General features: G+C 33.8%; 1 protein-coding gene across 5 annotated transcripts in view; it reads right to left on the bottom strand.

Annotated features, from left to right (window-relative positions):
- Window positions 1–9: 9 nt before the first annotated feature.
- LHX9 (LIM homeobox 9) overlaps window positions 10–24,175 on the bottom strand; it is a 39,281-nt gene continuing 15,115 nt past the window's right edge. For 2 of the 5 annotated variants that reach the window (XM_072420050.1, XM_072420051.1), the window contains exons 4-6: window positions 22,199–22,560; window positions 8,220–8,416; window positions 2,210–7,407 (exon numbers count right to left, since the gene is read on the bottom strand). In XM_072420050.1, the coding sequence (XP_072276151.1) occupies window positions 7,150–7,407; window positions 8,220–8,416; window positions 22,199–22,560 (817 nt within the window). In that variant the 3' untranslated portion in view covers window positions 2,210–7,149. Of the gene's footprint in view, window positions 1,180–2,209; window positions 7,408–8,219; window positions 8,417–22,198; window positions 22,561–24,175 lie in introns of those variants that run through there. The other 3 variants (XM_072420056.1, XM_072420055.1, XM_072420054.1) reach the window with 3 other exon arrangements.

Genomic DNA, 24,175 nt, shown 5'->3' with positions numbered 1-24,175 from the left:
TTCGAAATGTTCTGTTAATTGAATTTATTCATGAAAAACTTGTTTATTTTACAGTAAACATCAAGGAAAGTTTCTCACATGAACAGACAAGGATATTAAAACATCATGCATATTTATTTTATTGTTTAAAGATTCTGTCCCATGTAGTATACAGTTTTTTAATGGCCTTTTAAACCTAGGTTTAAACGAAAGAGCTAGATTAAAAGTCTGGAGTCCTCCCAATCACACAGGTAAATGTAATCATGTTCCTTTAAAAATGTAAACCAAGCAGTCCAATTTGAATATTTTTGTGTGTATATATAGATATATGTGTAAAATATATGCACACACACATATATTATAATTGATATAAAAACCGATTTAAAATAGTTTATAACCAAGTATCACATATGCTAGTTCTCAAGTCTGAATTTATTTGACTGGTATACCTTATAGCATTTTGGTTAATGGTAAAGGATAGAAATAGTGGCTTCTAATTATGTTTTCAATCATAATCCATCATGTCCTGGTTTGACGTACACAGAATTAATTCTAACTGTTGAGTTACTTTACTAAAGAATTAGCACATAACCATATGAAATCTTAAATAAAGCCAACTATGATATAAATGATGCAGAATATTGGTACTACATGAGACTGACACTTATAAACTATTGTGAAATAGAAAAAAATGATATATTGTGGATGACTTACATTTTTTGTAAGAATATGTCTTGCAGGCATGGTATAAAGTTTATTTTTAGAAAACATTTATGTTAACAATATTATTGTGCTTTACCTCAGGCAAGTCATAAAATGCATTCAGAACGGTATACGATTCATTAATGCCAGGTTGCTCCATTGTGCATATATATACATTTTATGGTTTTATAGATAAACCTAAAAATATTGGAAATGAAACTGATAGAATAATTATTATGCCTTTCCTATGTATAGTAGGGCACAACATTATAAATCTTATCAGCCAATTATACATATGGTTAAAAAAAAAAACAAATTCTCAACATTCAAAAAAAAAATTACATAAATGTTCTATATATATTGATTTAATTTTTGGCTAATTTTGTCTTTGTCTTCACTGCAGTAGACTTTCCGATCAAACTTTCCCCTTCTTTAAATACTTTAGGGAATTTTCAAACGCCGGGTTGTATGGCTGTTAAACCCCGAACATTGTTCTCCCTGAAAAAAATCATAGCAAAAATGTATTAAACTACAGAGCAACCTGGCACTAATGGGGTAAGCATTTTTATATGAATATTGGTCTTCATAAACTCACCTTTCTGCTGTTTGAGGTGAAACTAAACCCAAGAAAAAAAAAACTTGTTTAATAAATGCCACCTGTTTTTATGAAGTGATAATATGTTAAATGTAATGTCTTTGTAGTCTTTGGTTTTGCCGACTGAAAGCTACCAAAATGAAGGGTTCTTGATAATATGTTTTCATTACAAAAAGCTATCCATTTGTCTTTTTCTCAGTATTGGAACGTGCTGTGATTTTCTGATGTAAATATCCTTTAGAGAGTACGCTGTTGTTTACACAGAAAAAACTTCATGGTTACAATAAATTTCATAAAATATATGGCAGCATCCAGTGGGCAAATTTATGTTCCATTATTTTCAAAATCATTCTAATGTTTAAAATGTATGAAAATAAAATTCAGGTTTAAATGTTTATTTTTTTTCAGGTTTAGTTCACCAAAAATTATCAGCAGAAAGTAAGGGGTGTATATTCTGCAGAAAGTGAGAAATGTATGATGCCATCTTCTGTATGCAGTTATGGAATATATTATTAGAATCAAATGCAACAGACTCATCCTATCATACTACATCCTTTTTCTAACTATCCCTGGTTTTTTTCATACAACATTCCCCCATCTAAACAAAAAAAGCTTTAAGTTTCTTAGTATAGTATTTAAACACTTTGTATGCTTTCACGCACCTTTGAGTTATTGCAAAAAAAATCAGGTAATACTCTGGCATCAAATGAAGGCATAGTTTAATTACATATTGCCCCTACTGTTATTGATTTTCTTCAAGTACTGAACATAGGCATACCAAGTTGTCCTTATGTAAAAAATACTCAGACGCCTTCTTTATAACACAGAAATAAACAGTGAGGAAATATAAACTGTTAACATTGAAATTACCTTTAGGCTGTGTAAAGAAACTTTCTGAAAGCAAAGTGCAAATAAATATAAATAAAAGTCCACTAAATGCAAAATAGTTTATTCACATAAATTTAATTGGATTTCACAAAGGTTTGGTCCATAAATACTCAAAGGGAACTGTTCTATACAATGCATTTCTCAATAAACAAAAAATAAACTTGGACATCTTTTCTCTACCACATACTGTACTGAAACACGAAGATGTAGATATACGTTGATTAATTCTTTTTATCAGACTGACTAGTTGTTTTTTTTTTATGTCAACCTTCATTTCCAACAAATCAAAACCTCAACTTTAATATTTTATTCAAAATCAAAATTAAACCGTACAAAACTATTGAATTGTCAAAATAAACTGAAACAATTAATTTAACAAAGAACACAAATTCATCCTGATTTTCACAAAGTACTTGAAAGTACAATAAGGCACTTGAAAAACTGAGATTCAACCCCAGTATAGGGGTTCAATTTGTCTTTATAAAGGCAGGAGCAACAGACTGGGATGAATACATAGTCTAAAAAAAGAAATATTTATGTACATAATTTACCAATACATTGATGGTATCTCCAATGGAAGCAGCCATCTTTGATTTGTAATGTTTTTTTTTACTGTGTAGAAGACATATCTCAATGAGATATGGATCTGCTTACTATTTAGTATAGTTTATATTTCTCTCTCTGCCAAACTTTGCCACCTATTGATTCTTAACTAAATATCAATATTTAAAAAAAAAAAATTTTTTTTAAGTTTTATTTTTAAGGTTATAAGCTTGCTAATATTAATTGTAATTGGTTTCACAATTACAGATATTTCGCCTCTTAAATCACTTTTACTCATAACTTTCCCCATCTTTAAAAAGAAAATCATTAGAAGTGTTGCCAGGTTTCAATGATGCTACTGTTGTAAAAGCCCTGAGCAATAAAAATTAGCATTTTTGTATTTCAAACCTTTTCATATCTTTCACATCTGCATCTGGTTTTATCCACACACAACTCCAATTTATTGGTAAAAAGAAATTCAGAAAAATTTAGATACATATGTGATTCTTGAGAAATGTTGCCTGTATTTATTATAAGCAATTTCTATCCTGAGTTTTAATTCAGAGATCATGGTTTAAACATGGAAATGTTTTTTTTTTTAAATGAATAAATAGATTTCTGTTAAGTCTCAGCACATTTGGAATTCACATTCTCGTGCACAAAACAAATCAATCCTGTTACTGTTTTTGTTCAGCAGATTTTCACATTAACAATAGACTTAGAAATTACAAATTTAAAATGGCCACCTCACAGCAATAACTGTTGCTGCAACTGTGTGCATCCTCTTGTCCAACACTTAGGAATGACGTTCCAGCAAAGAGTCAAAATGGTTTGCGCTTAACAAAGGGCATTGCTTAATAATGCAGCATGTTAATTCACAGGATTTATGTCAACCCTTAACATAATGTTATGTGCAAAAGTTTAGTTATGTCAACAAAAACTTGGACTGAGAGAATGGTACACAATCATTTAATGAATAAAAAATGACATTCACCAATGTTAAAGCCATTTGCCTTCAGTTCAAAATGTTTGATAATGGCAATGCAATCATTAGGCCTATGGATATCAACTTACTTTTTTATACGGTAAATCCTAAATCTCCATGTAATTTTTATTGTATCCTGGATGAATAATTCTGTTTTATGTTTTTTAGCACCATCTCAAAAGAAAAACAAGAATTCTATGTTCAAGATTGTCAGTTTATCGTCCTGTACATAAATATTTATTTAAAATGTAGAAGGAGTGATGTGGAAATAAATTATCTATCTTTTTACCTAAAATAAAAATGTTCCTATGTTTCAAGCTTTCTTTCATGTCTTAAATGCAGTTGTGATTTAATCTATTATAACAGATCAATGTAATATGTTAATGTGGTGCATTCAAAGCAGCCTGCAATGCCTTCACAAGATACAATAAAAACAACAGGAGAGAATCTTTTTTAAGACAACTTTAAGCCCAACATAGAAACATTAATTATTGTCCATTTGCACATGACATATTTTTTTTACAAAAGTAACAAAAATAGTATATATTAGAAATACTGGATGTTTGTATGGTACAATCTGATCATCAAATTTAAAGAAAAGTAATGGAAAAAAGTCTACGTTTCACAAAACATTTTTCTCACAAACCATATTTTGCTTATTTCCATTTAACCTGAAAAAAATAGATAGCAAACATGATCTGAAAGCAAAATTCTTGACATATACAATCATGATTGTTTCTTACAATTAAATATGCATTTAATAAAATATTAGTGTCATAGTTATTTTCAGATATTCAGAAAAGTCCCTAACATCTTAAAAATAAGATAACTTAAATATGCAAAGGAAAGAATATATACACACAATACTACCTGGGAAAAGCTAACAAATTACATTTGACAAGCAGCAATTTTAATAAAGAAAATAAAAGTTTTGATCAAACTTAGTTGTTTTTATTACATATTTTTGTTACTATTCCAAAGCCAAAGGAAAAAGGGGTGAGCAGGTGGTCCAAAATAGATGCATGACGATAAAACCTTTAGATAGGTCATCTCAGTTTTTACATACATTGAATTTAAAAAGTCACTAAACATTTTACAGAAGTTATTAGAATAGTCAGATACCTTGAAATGGCCCAAATCAATAATTTATATCATTTCACTGTGAACCCAATAAATAGCTAAAAAAGACCTTTTTGTTTTGTTTTTTTTTATTTTATAGTCTTACAAAAATGCTAATTCACTCTACTGTTTTAGACCATGTGAACAAATGACTTTAATGCAGACAAACATCCAGAACTTTCATCCATGGTCATAATGTTACTTTATTAGCATTATCAGAACCAATGAAATGGTCCTGCAGTAACTTTTTGAATTTTGTCAAGTTTTTTGTTTTTTTAATTCTCATAACATTCTACTGCCATAAAACCTTAAAAAATGGCATTTTATTAAATTGTATAGATAGCAAGTTTTCCTACAGTGGTTTCATGTAAAATATTTTTGACTACCTTTGCATTTTTTTTTCAGTGCAGCTGTAGCACTTTTCAGACTTTTTGACTTCTGTTTAGAGTTTAGTGATCTTTCCATTATATTCTTGGACCATCTAGATTTTCAGAAATGGCTCTTTGGCGAAACATTATATATTTAATTATTTTGTTGGGGTTCATTTGATACATAATCTGATACACAAATTGAAGAATTCTATTTTAAACTATGGACTGCTGTTTTAATGACAAAAATATACTATTCTATTCACCCAACATTTTCTAATGGATGATATTAAAATTATTGGAAATGTTGCCCAAGGAGTAAACTAACAATTATGTATGGCAATTATCTTAAGTGCCCACAATCTAGCATATGCTTACTAAAACCTAATTTAGACTTTGTACTTACTTTTTTTTTCAAATGTATGCTTAAAGTCTGCTCATAATTGCTATTTCTACTTTATGTAGGTGCCAATGGGTTGAAATTATCATTAGGTTGTCAATGATATTTGGGGTTTTATAGAGATCCTGTCTTCCTAGGACAGCAATCGGACATTGGGTTAAGTAATTAACAATCATGTTTACTTTAAAAGCTGAATTTTCACTTTAAAGGTGAACTTTTACTTAGTGTAGTGAATGTGGTGAGATTTCACTGCCACAACATCCAATCACATGCAAGAAAACTTTTAAACCAACACATATTTCCTCAACTTAGCTAAGTGAAAATTGTCTTGCAAGGTAAAACACAGTTTAAACAGCCAATTTTCTTTTAATAAAATATCCTCTCTGTCTACTGACATACAACAGGTCACTACAAATATTATGATATAAATGTAAAGTACAAATAATATAGTTGGGCTCGGGCTATGCTCAGGTTGGGGCTGGAGCAGCTGTAATATGGGGTTGCATGCTTTTACTGGAATGCACTAAACATAAAAGAAACCAGTGGGGGTTTCATCCAATTGGCATCCATCCATAGCTGAAATTATTCCATTAAAGTTTTCTGAATACTCATTATTTCAGATCCCAACTAAAACATGTAGTGTTGTCAAAATACAATAAAATAATTATATTGTGTGATTTTCAACGTTTTTTTGCAAGTTTATTTTTCAAGGTTATGGAAATAAGTAACATATAATTTTTCAGAGGCACTTACAAGGATGTATACATTTGAATCTTACCTCAGTTTTATTGGTTGTGTCACTGAAAAAATAAAACGAACACCTGTAACAAATAGCTTTTCTAGCTTTTCAGTCTGTCCATGCCAACGGGGTACAAGAACATATGAAAAATATGGCTACTCTGTACATGTGTGGATACTGGAATCATAACTAGACAGCTCATAGAATTACAGAGAGGAGAAACAGAGAGAAGGCATGTATCTATTCTGGAGGCAGTATATTCTTTACTCCAGAGTCACTGAAAAGGAGTTTTGTTTGGATAATATTGGGGCTCTTTTAGCTAGACTGCTTTAGGCTTTTTACCTGTTAATAAAATCATTGTGCTTGTGGTGGCAATAAATGGGCATACACAGTTACATGGTAAATTGGGCATATCACTTTAAAGATCACAGTGAAAATAAAAAATGTTAATGATAAGAGTTGAAGCTGATGGTTTTTTGTTTAAAGTGGAAAAACATCCCTGTACCCATTTCCAGCACTGTGTACATAATTATATATCATTGAAAATGGACAACTAAAGTATACTATTAAACATGGAAGTTTGCCTTTTGTCTGCAAATCTCTTTTCTCCTCCTCACACAGTATCCATCCATGTGAACAGATGTGGATTAAGAAGTTCCTAGGCAACAAAGAATAGCACAGAGCAAAGGCTTTTAACGTATAATGAATTTACTTAGTGGCTGTCCTGTTCATTCATCTTCTTCTAAAATGTGCTGTTGGTATATCTTAGAAAGGGAATAAAAATGCACAGTATTGCAAGGGAAAGAGACAGCAAGAAAGTCGTAGTAAATGTTAAAAAAGATTGGTGAGGGTGGTTTGAGAAGGGCTTCCAGACTCATGACTGTCCATGTTTGGAGTTACAGAGGCCCCCACATTGAGGGAGGGGCTGGTGAGGTCTGATAATGTGGATGCAGCACCGGTTGGCGTTAGTGCAGCACTGTCCGTTGATGCTGGAGCGCTGAGAGAGGGACCTTCAACCTTATCGCCTCCCCCATTCTCCTGTCGCAAAAGATTCCTTCTGAATTTCGCCCGTGCGTTTTGAAACCAAACCTGCAAACCAATCCCAGGGCATTCCTTTTACCGATTATTTCTTTCTTTCCCAGATTCTTTACTGGGGTTTTTTACCTAATTATTCAAAGACTTTTACTTTACATAAAGTATCAGGAATAACTACTGCATCCAATAATAACACTTAGATAGTTAACATATCCTGCTGTATTTCCTAAAACTATATCATTTTGACAAGTGTAGGTGCCATTTGGGGGTATAACTATGTTTCTTTGAGCTTTAAATTATTACTAGGCTACTATTCTACAATGTAAATGAATCTAGCTAAAATAAGTCATGGTTCTTCCAACTAGACTATCAGCCATTTTTCAAGTGGAGTGGAGTTAGCTCATAGAAAATAAAAAAGTTGAAGAATACATAGACTTAAAAGAATTTGCCTTCACACCAAGTGAGACAGCCATCCAGTAAATGGCCATATGATGCGTGAAAATACAGTAGTGTGTCAAAGCTTTATTTTAGGGCTAATAATCACCTGCCAGTGAAGGCAGTCATTTAGTGGGTAGGGCTATTAGATGAGAAAAAGAAGCATATCAAATTTGTGGTCAAATATCATTTCATCATATAAATGTTGCTTCTGTTTTGTATCCACTATTACTTTGAACAATATATCTGCCTAACATAATTACCATGACTGCTCCTATTAGCTACCTCTGTACATTTTGTATAAAGTGACTTTTCCTTGCTGAAGAAGTCTTCAGACGAACATTAGTCTAGACTCATTCAGTTGGAAAATGTTAAGAAAAACACAGGGGTTACATCTCTGGAAATTTTAAATTGACAAATCTGTTCCTCACCTGTAGGACCCTTTTGGTTAATCCTGTTTTCTGAGCCAGTTGTTTCAGATCCTTTGCATCTGGATTGTGGTTAATGGCAAAGTATGACTTCATGGTGCGGAGCTGGTGATGTTTAAAAGAGGTACGCATACGTTTCGTCTTTTGAGATGGAGGGTATGACTGGTCTCTTTCCAAATCTGTTTCATTTTCATTGCATCCTGTAAAAGGTAACATTTGCAAATTGTGTTCTCAAGAAATAGTTTTGAGGTTTTTATGTTAATTTTTATATGTTTTGGGTAGAATTCAGTATTAAGTATTAGTTTCAAATTATTAACTTGAGAAAATGGGTGTTGTAGGGTCACACAACCCCTCTAGTAAAGACCAGTATAACATGGTTTTGTTTTTATGTGCCTGACTCTTTAGGCCCAATTTTTTATGACAACACTGAGGTTAATTTACAAAATGATTAGACCTTTTGTTTTCTCTAAATATCCAATTTAACAGGATTTTGTTGTGGAGTGGTTAAGGGAAATAATCACAATACCTACTATGGGTATTGCAAAAGTATTAGCATCCTTAATCTAATCATCAAAGGCAATATATATATATGTTAAGGGACAAGTCCCCCATTTTCCTCCCCTACTATAACTTTGCTCTTATACACAAATACTGTTATGATGTTACAGTGCGCTGTGCCTGAGCACAACATAGCCTATTCTGTTTTTAGAGCTATTCTATAAAACCTATAATAAAAAACCCATCATCAAATGTTATCATTAATGGTAAGAATCAAATAAATTAAGATAATGTTATTTACCACATATGCATGATGTCTTATCTGTTTGTGGCCAATTCTATAAGCAATAGTTTTGGCAAAAAGTCAATGGTAAAAACTCAGTAAATCTTGAAAATAGTCATATATTCTAATTAGGCATTTTAATCCAAACTAGCTATTGGTATTCCAGTCAATATTTACAATGTTGTCTAGTGTCATTCAGGAGAAAAATTATCTATAAATTATGAATAAAATAGTGATAGTACTTATTGGTGGACTGAGGTGCAAATCCTGTGCTCCAGGAAAGTTACATTTAGTATTATGTTTAGAGAAAACAAATCAATCTATACAAAGTAATAAATCCCAACCGAGAAGCTTGGGAAATATAGTGGTGTGTGTCAAAGTTGTAGACATAAATGCTTTGTGGGGGGGGGGGGTTGTTGGAGGAGGTGTGATCTAAAACAATTTTGGTTATACACCATGACAGTGACGCAAGGCACAAAGGTAATCAATAGCAGAATGGTTATCAATAGCAGAAGTTATTTTTTCTTATCCCTAGTTGGCATATTCTCTAACATGATTTAACATGAGTTTTCAGAAGCCTCCACAATCACAGATTCAATATTTGAAAGCTCTCAACTACTTGCTAACAATGAGGTTGCAGGGTAGAGCCCATCCAACTAAGTACCCAAGAGTTCTTTGATCCTGAGTTATTAAATGAGTTATAGCAATAGCGCTATAGAAATACATGCAAGAAATACAGCCTACCCTTGAAATTGTCACTCTTATTTGAGATATATATATATATTTATATATATATATATTATATACATTATATACACACACACACACACATAAATACAGTATCTAAATACATTAGCCTTTTTCTAGTGAGTAGCCAACACTTCCAGGTAAGGGTGTTTTGTTCTGTGAGTGTCCAGGCCTTGCAGCCTTGATGGCCTTAATGCCATATGACCAGGGAAGTGACTTCACTGCTTCTCCGGGTCACTGACACCGCTGATTTTAGCCCCATCAATAAGCTATGAAAGAGCACAAGTAAGAGTAGTATGAGGAAGCCAAAGGGAGGCCCTTTACTGGGACAAAGGCACTTACCTCTGCATAAACAAAGGTTAAAGTTTCTGCCTTTGTACACAAAAAAACTATTTCTGCCTTGTACACAACTAACTGAATACAGTACACCCTGTTAGTAAATCAGACCCAAAGACATAGAGCAAACTGACATCCTCTTTGCAAACTTTGCTTCCCCATACTTCAACCATTGTGATCTGTACACATATCCTTCACTATTTATTGGTAAAAGTAATACAGATTATTTTGTTCAAATTGTAAAAATTTCAAATTCATATACCTACTTACTGCAAGCACTATAGTCTGAAGAAAAAAAAACTTTGCAGACTTTGTAACTTTTGTCTGCATTTCAAGAATTTGCTAAGTGACGGTTCTGAGTTACATTTTTCTTTTTGACCTTTTGAGGTATAGCATGTGGACCACAGACCGTGAAATCTGCTAGAACCTCATTTAGCACCCAAGTCAACCTTTAAAATGGTAAAAGCGTTATTAGAATTTGGATAAATCACCATTAGGGGGTGCTGTTACACTGCAATGGAAAACCCTTTCATTTGTTATGTTACAATCAATTATTACCAATATGTATGTTTGCCTTCCCCCTTTATATATATATATTTATATACTATATACACTTTACTAGTTACTGTTAATTAAGGTAAAGACTGTAATTGAAAAACATGGACCTAAAAGATTCTGCACCAGGGAATGTTTCACTGCTTCATGAATAGATCCCTAAATGTTTTTATGCTTTTTTTCTTATTGCTGTAATATATTTGGTTTTCAACAATAATTTTTCATAAAGGGAATTTTTCGTAGAGTGCAAAGAAACAAACTTCTTATAAAGACAACTATAAACAGTAAAAAGACAAATAAAAAAGGTAATTATCTGCTGCCTGTATACCATTTAGTAATTTGGTATTGTATGACATCTTATTAGACAGGTTGTGTATATCGTGAACTCACATTTACAGCAAACACAACCACAGAGGAGAAATGCATATAGTGCATGGTGGAGGGGTCTGATTGCTGGAAATGTGCTTCAGTATGAGAAGACAAATCTCTGGTTGCAAACATTTAGGTATCACCTTATTTAAAGAAGGTCTAAATCCACTGATGTTTACTTTGCAAAAGCACAGTCTACCAATAATTGCCATTTGAATATACATTTTTAATATTTGTTTTGCATCTCAGTCCTGCTGATCGATTTAAACCTATTTCACCCAGTTTCTGAACACATCATTGGCTGCACATGATTGGACTGGATCAGCTTTCTGATAATCGTGGAATGCAGGGGCGTAGTTGTAAAAAAAAGAAGAGGGGGCATGGTACTATCCATGGCAAGCATGCATGCGCATCATTGTTATGTAAACGTGCCCGCCCCACTACACCCCTGCCTAGGTGTCACTCAAAGGGGAAGAAACTTCCCCCAGAGTGGCGTCATGATACCAGAACCAGTCCTGTCCTGTGACGGGGGAGAGGGGGCGATTTGTGTTCAGAGAGACAATCCGCCCACCGCCCTGTGCCTGCAATTCCATAAGGACCACCATCCTTTTCAAAATAAGAGTGGGCACGTGTGCCTATTCCCGAAACAAGTGAGGACATGGCGTTACCATCCGTGCTTGCCCCACCCCTGGTGGAATGTGTAAAGCTGCGCAAAGTATGTTGGCATGTTGTCTTTATCAAGAGAGTATGTGACTTGGTAAACAATAATGCTCTGTATTCTGTACCATGTACCCTGGCGTGGACTTCTTTTATGCCATGAAAAAATATGTTGCTTCTAAGCCAACATGTGGTCAAACCCTGGGAGGACTAGAAAGAATATTGGGCATGATTTATCAAACCTCTCCAAGACTGAAGAAAATACACTTTCATAAGTGAACCCAAGTGATCTGGCAAACCTGGAATGGATCTGGTGCAGGATTGAAAATATTTTCTACCAAATAGCAAGATACTTCCCAGCTTCACTGATGAAAGTGTATCACCTCCAGTCTTGGAGAGCTTTAATAAATTGTGTGCGCGTAACTGTTTCAGATCTCGTTTTTTTATGACCTATAGATTGCAAAAATGTTTACATTTCCCTCACGTATATATTTGTCATTACGTAAAATAACAAACTAAAAAAATAATTTCCAACCAATCTTCCTTTTAGCAATATTATTAAAATCTACAAACTATAAAAAATGACCTATTTTGACCAGTGGTAGTTTAAAAATAATAAAATATATATAATATACAATTCATAAATATTTTAAACTAATATACAAGTATTATAGATTGTATTCTATCATATTCCACATGATATTCTATAATAATGCTGTTTAAAATGGGACTAAAGTGGTATTTTAGTTATTTGCAAGACATAAGGCACTTTTTTAAAAATTTTGCATAATAAAAAAAAAAAAATCAGCGAAATATGACATCTTGAGTGCCTTATGGATTCCTATTCGGTTATATTAATGCAGCTGAGGCCTAAGAGGATCAGGTATGCCCCAGAAGCAAATCCGGCAAACACGTCCACCTTTGTGTGCATAAAGTTCTTAATTATACAAAATGTATGAAAACAAGGTTTAGTAAAGCATTAATTTGTACTGAAATAAACTGGACAGTTCAAACTGCACATTTAGAAATTGAAATATACTACTTTTTTTTTTAATGGTTTGCCTCATGCATATGTGGATAATTACCTAGTGCATGCCAACATGAATAACATTTTAAATGAACCTGATCTGCATTGCGTTAGCCTATTTATTTATTTTTTACAAATATTCATGGAGGTTCAACAACAGAAACAATGGACATACTAGGTAGTACAACAGAATACAACAACGGTAAATCAGTGGTGAAACAGATCATGACTGCTGTATACAGAATTATAGATATGACTAATTGAGGGGAGTGTTCTGCTTGGGGTACAGCTTACATTAGGGTGTAGAGAGATCCCAGTCAAAGATCTGGTCTACAAATCTCATTTACACCAAGTGTACTGGGTGCTAAGGGATGTCACAAAAGTGGAGCACATAGGAAAATATGGAGAAGAAGGAAATAGAAAAACAGGAGGGAACAATTAGCGGTCCTTTACATGGGACGTGGGGTGCCAGATGCCCATTTATTTGAAATGGGCTCCCAACTCACTCCAACGCACAGGAAGCCACAACTGACCCTTATCTAGGAATGCACCACACGGCAATGTGGTTTTCATGAGTAACTGATGAATGTCTTGAGCTGCCATTTAAAAAGAATGGCACCACAAGGGACCAACACATGTACTGTGCGTTGTGCTAGTGTATATTACTTCAACACAAAGGTGGCCCCAGCCCTAAAGGTTGAGCTAGACCCAACCAAGCTTCCCTAGCCCACTATTGGCCTTTACATGGGGTGTGGGGTCTTGCTGAAAAATTAAAAAAAGCAGATTGTAGATTGAGGGCAGCCAAGCTCAATTATTACAGGAAAAATCACATGCAGATAAATCTTCAGCCGGCTATATTTCTGAATTTATTAAATGCTTTGATGCATGTTTTTTACTGAATCCTTTCAGCAGTTGCTCATATTGAGCTACTGAGGTTTATGACAAGTTTAATTCAGGCCAATGATTTTTTTTATGTTTAAAAAACATCCAGTAAGCATCTACTGTCACGTGCACTCTACCTGTACTGCAATGAAATTTCAAGCAGTGTTATCAGCCATGCTTGCTCTGCATACTGCAGAACACCTACCTCTTGTGTTTTGAGGATGATGCATGAAAGGTGTTCTATAGCCCTAGCACGCAGATAACTAAAATACAGATGTAGATGACCAATACAGTTATTCTCTGTAAAGTATTATGTAGTCAGAAAATAATGTATGAAGCAAAATATGAAACATTTACAGAATGAGATCAATGAACATTACTACAGAATTGTCCACAATCAAGAATAAATCAGCGATCACATGATCCACACCGGAATAGTAGTAATAAGCAAAATCACCATATGGAATATTCACATGGAATATGCTGGAAAGCTATAGTAGGTTGTCAAGTCCTACAAAATACCATGCTGGGTAAAAATAGGTCCATTGCTTCTATGATTCACAAATTTCTAAATGCCTCAACATAAACAAGGGTGCAGCTAAACATCACAATGCAAAATGTACACCAAGGACCCAACAAATGAATACTAATAATATTAAACACAATACACTCAAATGCTCAAAACAGTATATAAATTACTCAAGTGGTAAAAGCTGAAAACACATTTTTTGTGCTTGATATGGGGTAATGATGGGGGGGGGGGGGTTCATTTTAGGGTCCTTAGTTACACCAGAGCTAGCCTTTGTGTAGAAGTTTCTACTACATACTTTATGTTACTTTTGTTCCTCCACTACAACATAATGGTAAAGCATTCTAACTGCATACACAATTATCCTAGTTTTATATTTAGTCTTCTTTCTTTTGTATGGTATTTCTTTATTATCATATATAGCCGTTCATTTGCTTGGCTTGGTATTGTGTAATATATTTACATGCATCTAAATCACCCAATCTGATATTTAATACTGTTCATTTTTATTGGACATACTTATTATTCTGTCTTATTTGTACAAAAAGGTCCTAGGCTTTGTTCCAGTGGATAAAAGTTACACATTCTTTTAAAATTTGGCAGCTGGTTACTTAAAAAGTCATAAAGTGATTTATGGATTTTTTTTCATAGATAAAATGTGGTAAGTTGGAGTTGTTGCTATAGCTTATCAAAAAGCTGTCTTGTTCTTTAAGAATTATGCAGGTGTGGTCCTTTTTAGATTTATTACATTTCGGCCAACACCTGCACCTTATTGCAAAATATATACTAGAGACTCTTAACCCTTACTTATCATACATAATATTTACTATGCACAAACCTCACATAATATTAAATATTATTAATATTAATATGTCCTATGTTTATCATCTTGTCATATATATTCCCTAGTGGTACATCTGGGAGGTTCAAATAATATATGAGCTTCTTAACTGTATTACAAATCATACCATTTTTCAAAGTTTCACCCTAAATTCATATTAAAGTTATATACCACAAACTTCAACATCAGCAACTGAAAGGTTGGGTTCACCCCCTCCCCATGCATTCCTATTGGGTTTGGTGATGGGTTATGGGGGACATTATGATTATAATGATGATTGATAATTTGATGATTGATGACTGACAATTATGAATTATGCAAATATAAGGCATAAATATGTTTTATAAGTAATATTAGTTATAACCTCCAGGTGTCCGCATTTGACTCCTTAGGTAATTTACTACTTTTATCATGAGTATTATTGTCTAGAAATGTGGTATTGCTGTGTAATTTGTAAATTGTAGAAATTAAGTATTAAAAGGTTTAAAATTTGGGGCAAAAATATAAAAATTTGTCATAATTTATTCATCTGGACCACAAAGAGATCTAAAATATATTGCTAATATTGAAATACTGAGGATTCAATAATATAAAACAAAATTTTAAACTCATCTCCTTTAAATTTAGTGTTGGAACCCGATTATAATCATTCTTTGTAAAATTATCATTGCAATTTTATTGCCATTATTCAATACTAAAACATTATTTTGGTAAATGTATTTATTCCCCTTTCACTGTAGCATCCACAGGATGCCTAACATAAGATTTATTGAAAAAGATTTTCTTTTTTTTCCACAGATATAAACTATTGTAGTGAGGAATGTGCTTGAAGCAGGAGACAGTACAAGGTAATTAGTGAAAAATGGCAGGTGTTTTTTAATCCCCAGTGGCAGTGAAGGGGTTAGGAGATATCGTACAGCTCAGGGTTTTACCGCATGATTAAATGCTGGTTTCTGGCCAAGGGATTCCAGCGTCATTCCTAATTAATAGGAAATAATTAGCACAGGAGGTGTCCTGTCCATCCACATCACGCATCACAGGACTTGAAACCCAACTATAAGAACTTTCCAGAAAAACGGGGTCAATAATGGACAACATGCCCAGAAGAGGTGTTATAATTACATAAAAATGAAGAACAGCTACAAAGCTTCCTTTTATAAATGCACACAAGAAAGAACTGTGACAAAACTTCTTAATGCCTTTTAGTTATTGTATTCATCCATCACAAACAGAGATAGCCATTATTTTTTTTTTTGTTTTGTTTTTTCTTTTATAGAAAACAGTAGATTATCTTGTCTGTGATCCTACTCCTTTATCTAGGTCATTTTATACCTAGTAGTAGTTAATCACATTCAACTAGACTTATTTTTTTAATGTTGAAGAGTTTTGACGTTAGAACTGAAGAAGTGGCTTGAATATGGCTAACAACTATTGGATAGATGATCACCTTACGCCATGAAAAACAACTCTAAACTAAAGTTGCCCATATCCAAGCAGCCCCAAAGTGTTGTAATAAAGTTCTTTAAAGTTCAGAAAAAAAAAAACGCGCAATGGAAAGTTGGTAATAATTATAAAAATGTTGAGGTTTGTGTCCCTCTGTAAAACTATACTTGTGTCTGTGTAAATGCAGAGTATTTTTTGGTACACCAGTGGCAACCATATGCAGTTCTGTAGCATGAGCAGGCATAGACTTACCCTGCCATTTAAAACAATAGCTTTTTAACCATGCCCAATTATCATTACAAAGGGTTTCATGTAATCCTTTTCCTTCATATTTCTGCATTAACATTTAGTAGTCTAACCACCAATAGATACTGGCAGTATTTTGGTCCATACAAACACTTTTTAGAATTTTGTAATATTTAGGCAGTCTCTGTAACATACGAACACTAAACAGCCAGCAGGTAGGGTCTAATATGCTCCTTTTAAAAAACAAAATTAAATCCTTTGTGATTTAAAACTTCCTTAGACTGGTCCTACTGTACCCCTCCAGTGATCTCTAATGATAAATTACCACTTGGTAGACCCTCTATCTCTCTGGGGGGCTCAGGTACCCCACTACACCCCCTGCCTGTACCCTTGTAATATGAGTACTGCAGCCAAGGGCCAGTGATTGCTGTATCCAGCAGCCATCAATTATTGCAAATTATTACAGTTCTTTGGAATGTAATCATGTAGATAATTAGGCTACACTAAGCATATAATTATTGTATCTTTGGCTATCATTAATGAAACGTGGTAGAATAGCTAAAGATACAATCAATGACTATCAAAAGTAATTTAAAATTCCAAATCACAATAATCCATAATCATCAATATCTTCAGTTCACTACAACATAGGCATAGGTTATATACTGCAATAAACTTGTGCTTAATATTTACACATTCATTTCTAGACCTTGTACTGCCAAAGAACAAGTCCTTCAGGGGTGTGTAATATTTTTTCATCCAAAATTCACTAAACTTTAAACCAAGAATTATATTTTTTTTCCATATAAGATATAAGTAAAAATATATGAATTAATCTTGGGTAAAACAATGATAAGTCCAAGTACTTAGACAAAACATCACAACATGATCAATGGAGTGTGCCCATATAAACATAAACACCCATTAACACAGAAGCTGTAAAGATTTTTAACAACATAGCCTTTCAAATAATAATTTACTGTTCCCATAACTTATATTCCTACAAACAGATTTATGTCTACTATTATTTCAGCTGAGTGGTCAGTTAATATTTGTATTGCTATGATAAAATAATGATAAAAAAAATTGTAGCTTCCATAAAGCTGTATTTACTATGAGGCACTTAATCCAAACTTATACTTTGCTTGTGCAGAAAATAGTGCTCAAATGCCTCCCTTTTCCTACAGGGCATATCTATGCCATTCTCACCCCAGAAAAAAACGTATTCAATACTTCTCGGTATGGCAGAACATGTGACTAACACGTCTTCTGATCATGTGACAGTGCTAGTGCTTACGGATTTGCTCCAGTCTGTCACATGGAAGAGGAGAATCAATCTTTATCCTGTGTAATCTCAGAATAGATTGCCTCTAGTGGCAGGGTAACAAAAAAAGTTACATTTGTGCAGCAGAGGAGAGGGATTAAGAGAAAGCTGTTGTTTGCCTTGCCTTGTCTTGGGGAAAAATTTAAGAGATTTTAACATCGAAACACAACATATTTGTTTTGCACTCTTAAGCTACGTACACACTTCCAATTATTATCGTTGGAAAACGAACGACGAACGATCCTGCACGATATATACGAACGATCGTATAGCACCGATACTGCACATAGAGATAACGACACGATCGTTCATAGATATTGTACACACAATAGATACGATCGTTTAAGCGATAGAGGAACTATGTGCACGACAGGAAAGTGAACGGACGTTCGTTCATCACGCATGCTGTGAACATGGACGATCAACGAACGACCGTACACACGAATGATGTTCAACGATCGTCGTCCAATCCGATCCGCCGGTCCGGTCGTTCGTTTCCAACGAGTTTCCTCGTTCGTCGGCGTCGTTGGTTACTTTTTTACGAACGATTTTTTGCCCAATCGATCGTTCGTCGTTCGATTGGAACGATAAAAATTGGAAGTGTGTACGCACCTTTATGTACCAGCAAGTCTGATAAGGGAAGATACCAAGGACATTGAGAGCAATTAAAAAAGATGGAACTGGAACTAAACCTGTGATACTCACTTACCCCTGTTCTATCGCAGGATACCACCATCTTGCTTCTTCTTTTATTCCTAGAGATGATCTTAAGCACATGGGAGTTCATTGATTCCAAGCATGTGCAAGAGAAAGTGACAGCTGGGTGGTAATTAGGCATGTAATAACAGGTATTGCAGAATGGATGTTGTCCATCCTTTTCTACAACAAACTCCAGCTTGATTGTGGGTTTTCAAAGTAAGACTTTAGTTCCACTTTAATCTAAAAGTAAAACCTAACTGAATTACCTTTTTTAGCACTGTGTTTCACAAACAATTGCCTTTTTAAATAAATGACTGTTTTCCTAGCAGATGTTGGTTTTACCTTTCATATTAAAAAAAGCAGACAACATACCTTGTAGTTGTTTACAAAAGAGGTGCACAAGGGAAATAATAACTACATAAACCTAGGTGGCATCATGTCCAAATACATTACTAATCTTATTTGCCTGAATTCTTCCATAAATAACTCTACTAGTGCTTACATAAAGAAATGTCTTTTTTCTTTTAACTAGCACAGATATTGGTTGGTTTAAGGTTCAGCCATGTGATGTGATGTTTGTTAAAAACATTTTTAACAACTCACTGTGGGGAAAAGCTTATACAAGCCAAATAACAGATAGTTAATGAATATAATTATATTACAATGAGTTTTGAGCTCATTTATATAAACCTGCGCTGGATATAAATTTGTGTCAAATCCCAAGATTACTCAGCTTGATTATGGTTGATTATAATTCCTAAATGTAATTTTTGCCCATCCAACGCTTTTACTGAAAATCACATTATTTCATATTCTTCAATGACTGCTCAGACCATGTTATAAAACCTAGTCATAATGATTTGTTAAATACTAAAGAGAACTCTTATCCCAGTTTTCTGTATTTAACTTCTTACGTATTCAGTGACTTAGTTAAAAAAAAAAAAAAATTTGTTATAAGCAACTTATAAAGACTTTTATAAATCAGCACATTCAAATGTGATATTTTAGGTATAATTGAAACCTGCTAGGTCGAGTCAACCCCTGGCTTCCTTTGTGTCTTAAATAAATAAGATTTCCTGCCAAAGTTCCTTAGTCGGTTCCTGGCCACCTGGTAGTTTTCTACTGTTCATATGCATCTTTGCCTGTTCTAACATCTTCTGCTGCATTTCCTAACAATGGCCAAGAAGTTACTCAGGAACTCAAGAACAAAAAGAAAAAAGTTTTCAATAGTAGGAATACTCCCCAAAAGGTATAGGAAATGTTAGATATTTTACCTGTCCATCTCTCAAAAAAGGAAAATATCAAACCTAGATGGACTCACCCCTAGGCACTGCGTTACCCACAGTTGTCAAAAACCATTTATATCCAAGTAGTATCAGGGCAGCTCCAAACTTATAGCCCAACTAAGCTTTAAGTTTAAAAAACTAAATTCACTGCTGTTGTAGAACAAAAATGTTCCAGTTCTTATATTTTGTTCAGGAAAAATCTGCTAGCAACGTCTGCTCTTTGTAGATAAGTAATGTAAAGGTCTGACACGCCCCCTACTGGGTCATAACTATAGCTCTCCAATCAGCAAACCTTTTGCTCATTGTTGATTGGCTCTGACTCTGCAGGGGGTGTGTCAGACCTTTGCAAAAATATTACCGTTTCCACGCAAAGGTACCAAATCTTGTACTAAGATTGCGGCTGCTTTCTTTTAAAAGAAAATGGTCTTTGTACCTTTATTTTGATACACTTAAAATTAAAATTTAATTGGGCTTTAATAGTTATAGTTTATACGGTACATACCATAAATGCACAAATGCACACAGCTAATTAAATCCATGCCTCTATAAGTTGTCTATGTTAAAGGTATATTGAAAATATACTTTATTAACATATTTAGTAGCAGTCCTGCCCATCTCCACTGTATTTAAGTTCCAGACTGAAAAAAAGTCTATAGAAAAATTTTTAATAACACTAATGACTAATGATTTATTCACAACGTGTTGATTGATTTCTTTCCATCGCCGGCCCTATAGCAAAGACATACACAGGCTGTTTAAGCCTAGCCAAGCCAGTTGCTTGAACTGACAGTCAGTTGCCACCACAAACAAAAGATGCTCATTATAAATTTTTAGATGTGAACACTATGGAAATGATGATTAGTATTTCTCTGCATACTGGTGTACACTGATGTGCTTTGATATAACTATACCATAAAACTTACATGGGTGGCATTAAAAATATTAGGTGTTGAATACTAAACTATGATAATTAGCATTTTATTTAGTTTAATTTAGTGTTTATGAACATCTATTGAAAAGAATTAACCTGTATCTTTTCAGAGTGCATGTTATCAAGAAGGAAAAAATAGTAGCAGTGTCCCCTTTATTGTTATAATACAATTCTGAGACATGAATTGAGAATAAAGATAATATTGTGCAGGCACAGATCATTTAGGAGCCCCAGGTTCTGTGCACCTTTCTGCATGGAAATACATGCATGTAGGTGTAAATGAGTTCCTATCGTTTTCCTTAAAACCAAATTAAACCACACAGCAGATCTTATCCAGCCATTTATAAATGAATTCTACTTGAAACTCATTTTCATGGTGTTTTAATAAACAGAAATGGACAGGTGTTAAAAGATCCTGAAATATATCTACATTGCTCTCCTCTACTCCATGCCAAGGTCACAATTTTCATATGGAAATATTTAATAGGTTTTATATAAACTATAGGAGACTAGCAGCCAACAATTCAGCAGCATCCAAGGGGTAACTAAGTAAACTAAAGCTGAAATCCAGGCACAAATTGTTTTGGCTATGTATGTAATAATCCATCCAAGCAAAGCACATTATTTTACTTCTTCTCTTACTATCATGAGGGGGACTGGACAAGTGTAAGAAAAATACCAGATCATCTGGCTTACCAGAAAGGGCTGTACTGTATACCAGGGCTATGTAAATTTCAAGACTGGATGAACTGAAACACTAATCTTTGGCAGATAAAACAGCTTTAATATATGTATTTATTCTGTTTATTTATCCGGTAGTTCAGCTTTAAAACATTTAGAGAGAAACAAGAAGTCTGCCGTGACAAATTCTAGTTGCCTGGCTGTCTGTAACATTGATCCTGTTGCTTCAGTACTAGACAGATGGTAATCATACTTGTAGACCAAGGAGACTAGGAAATGGGTTTAGAACAAATAAACAGAATAAAAGCTCAGACAGAACTGGTTCTATTTATCACTTAAAAAATATTACTCTAATTGTAATATATAATAATCTTGTCCACATACATCTTATTCAGATATCAAAAAATATTCACTTCTTTGAGACAGTGACCCAGACAATTATGCAGATTAAGGCCTCCGACTTTTCGGACATTTTCTGATCATCATACTTGGTATGGGTCAGTGACTCAAAGCATTGAAACCAAAAGTTCCAGGCAACTAGCATTTTCAGATGGATATGAGTATTAGCATCCCCATATTTTTTTAAGACAGATTTTCCTTTCGGAGATTTGCATAAAGAAGGTTGGTAGGATTTTTATCAGCTCTCACCTGAAGTATAGTTGATGATGTCTACTCCCAGGGCTGGGCTCTTTCTCTTCCTGGGCCTCCCCTTTTGCACTGCACCCGTTCCATTGGTGAAGTATGGAAGCGTTGACAGGCCACCTCCTTTGCCGGAGAGCTCAGTGTAATTAAGCTGTGGGTGGAAATCTCCCTGAACCAAGAGCTCAAAGTGAGCGCGGCAGTACACTAGGTTTTCCTTCATGCCAAAATGATCTCCTGTACTCAGGGTCTTGTTACAAGTGGTGCACGTGAAGCAGCTTAGGTGGTAGACCGACTCTCTTGCCCTCATAACCATTTCTGATGCCGAGATACCAAGGTGGCAACGAGCACACCTCTGCACCGAAAACCTTCTGGAGACAAAGAGAACATTGATTGACAATAAGTCAATGTGAAAATATTTTATTATATAAATGAGTGGTTACCCCTAGTATACTAACTTTTTCCTTACCGATTAAAGAAAAATCTAAAAAATAATAATAAATAATAATATTAATGATAAATATATTGTTCATGCAAACAGTGTAAACACTTCAATCTGACCTGGTATCAGTTTTTGTGCGGTCCATATTATATCAGAACAGGTTTATGCACGAAGCATGATAAAAAAAAAGAAAAAGGAAAAAGCAGAGTGACAAGAGAGAGAGAGATATAAGCTGATCATTGTGCTCCTCTTTTGCTGTCCAATAACCAGCTAAAACAGGATCAATACAACCTGGGCTCAGATGAAATGGGATGAATGATGCTGGACATAGAATTGAGTATATCTAGTGGCTGAAAAAAGAACTGCGGGGGAAATCGCTGAATTAAAGATTAACTTTGTATTGGGCTTTTATTTTTTATCTTGTAATATTTGTTGAAGTTCTGTTTTAAGTTAAATAAAATTTGCATATTATATCCAAAAATCAAATAGTTTTCAGTATATATTAAATAAAATTGCTTCCAACAATATTATTCCTGTGCATAAACATACAATTTGTATTAGCTATTCTATGAATCAATCATAGCATCAGTCTTCATAACATATAGCAGCATACTAACTGAGCCGTACAGCAGTTTTTATTTTCAATAACAGTCAAAGCTTAATTGACAAAGCTTTAACACAACAATCTTATTTTATGTCATGTGACTGTAATTCTCAAACCTCATTGGACTCACAAAATTGGCTTAAAAGAAAGCAGAATACATATCCAGGTATGTTAGCTTTGTGAACTGAACCTGATCAGTTTAAATCTCACTTCGTGCCGCACACCGGATGCAAAAATAACATTACAGCTATAATAGGAAACAAGGGTATGAAATGTAGATGTTAGCTATAGAATTATTGGCAACCAGCCACCATATACCTATTTAACTAAAGAACCCTTTAAAATATTAGTGAAATACTTAAAATATCAGTGCAATGTCACATTTTTTATGAAACAAATGGGAAGTTTTTTTCTTTTGCTACAATATTTTACTATATATTATAGAATATTAAACTCTTTAAAAGGCGAATGATCAAGTTTAATAAATACTCAAGGATAAAAATATGTACTTAAAAAAAATGTGGGGTCGAATTAAAAAAAAAAAAAATCAAAACAGTTGTTGAATGGTTAAAGATCCTTCAGGAATTAGATTTTTATTTAGTTTTCATAAAAAAATTTTCAAGAACTTTCTTGATTAATGTCAGTTTTTGCTTCTGGTAACAAAAAATAAAACACATATTTTCCTAGCTGCACAGAACAAAAGAATAAATAAAATGCAAAATAATTAATCACAATAAATTTTAATTTTTTTTTTTTTCATTTCTCTTAGCACTTTTTCAGTGCCCATATTTCCTGCACCAAAATAAGTCCTACCCTCCTCTACATTAGTATCTGTTCGAGGGTTACATTTTATTACATCTGGGATTCTAACACTTAATATAGTTCATTTTCGAATAAAGAAGAGGCTGTTCAGCCAGGAACCTTATTGTTTCCTTTTCAA

The sequence above is a fragment of the Pyxicephalus adspersus genome, chromosome 8 (genome assembly GCF_032062135.1).
Source record: "Pyxicephalus adspersus chromosome 8, UCB_Pads_2.0, whole genome shotgun sequence".
In the NCBI taxonomy this organism is placed as follows: domain Eukaryota; kingdom Metazoa; phylum Chordata; class Amphibia; order Anura; family Pyxicephalidae; genus Pyxicephalus; species Pyxicephalus adspersus.
This window is presented reverse-complemented; position numbering and strand designations above follow the sequence as displayed.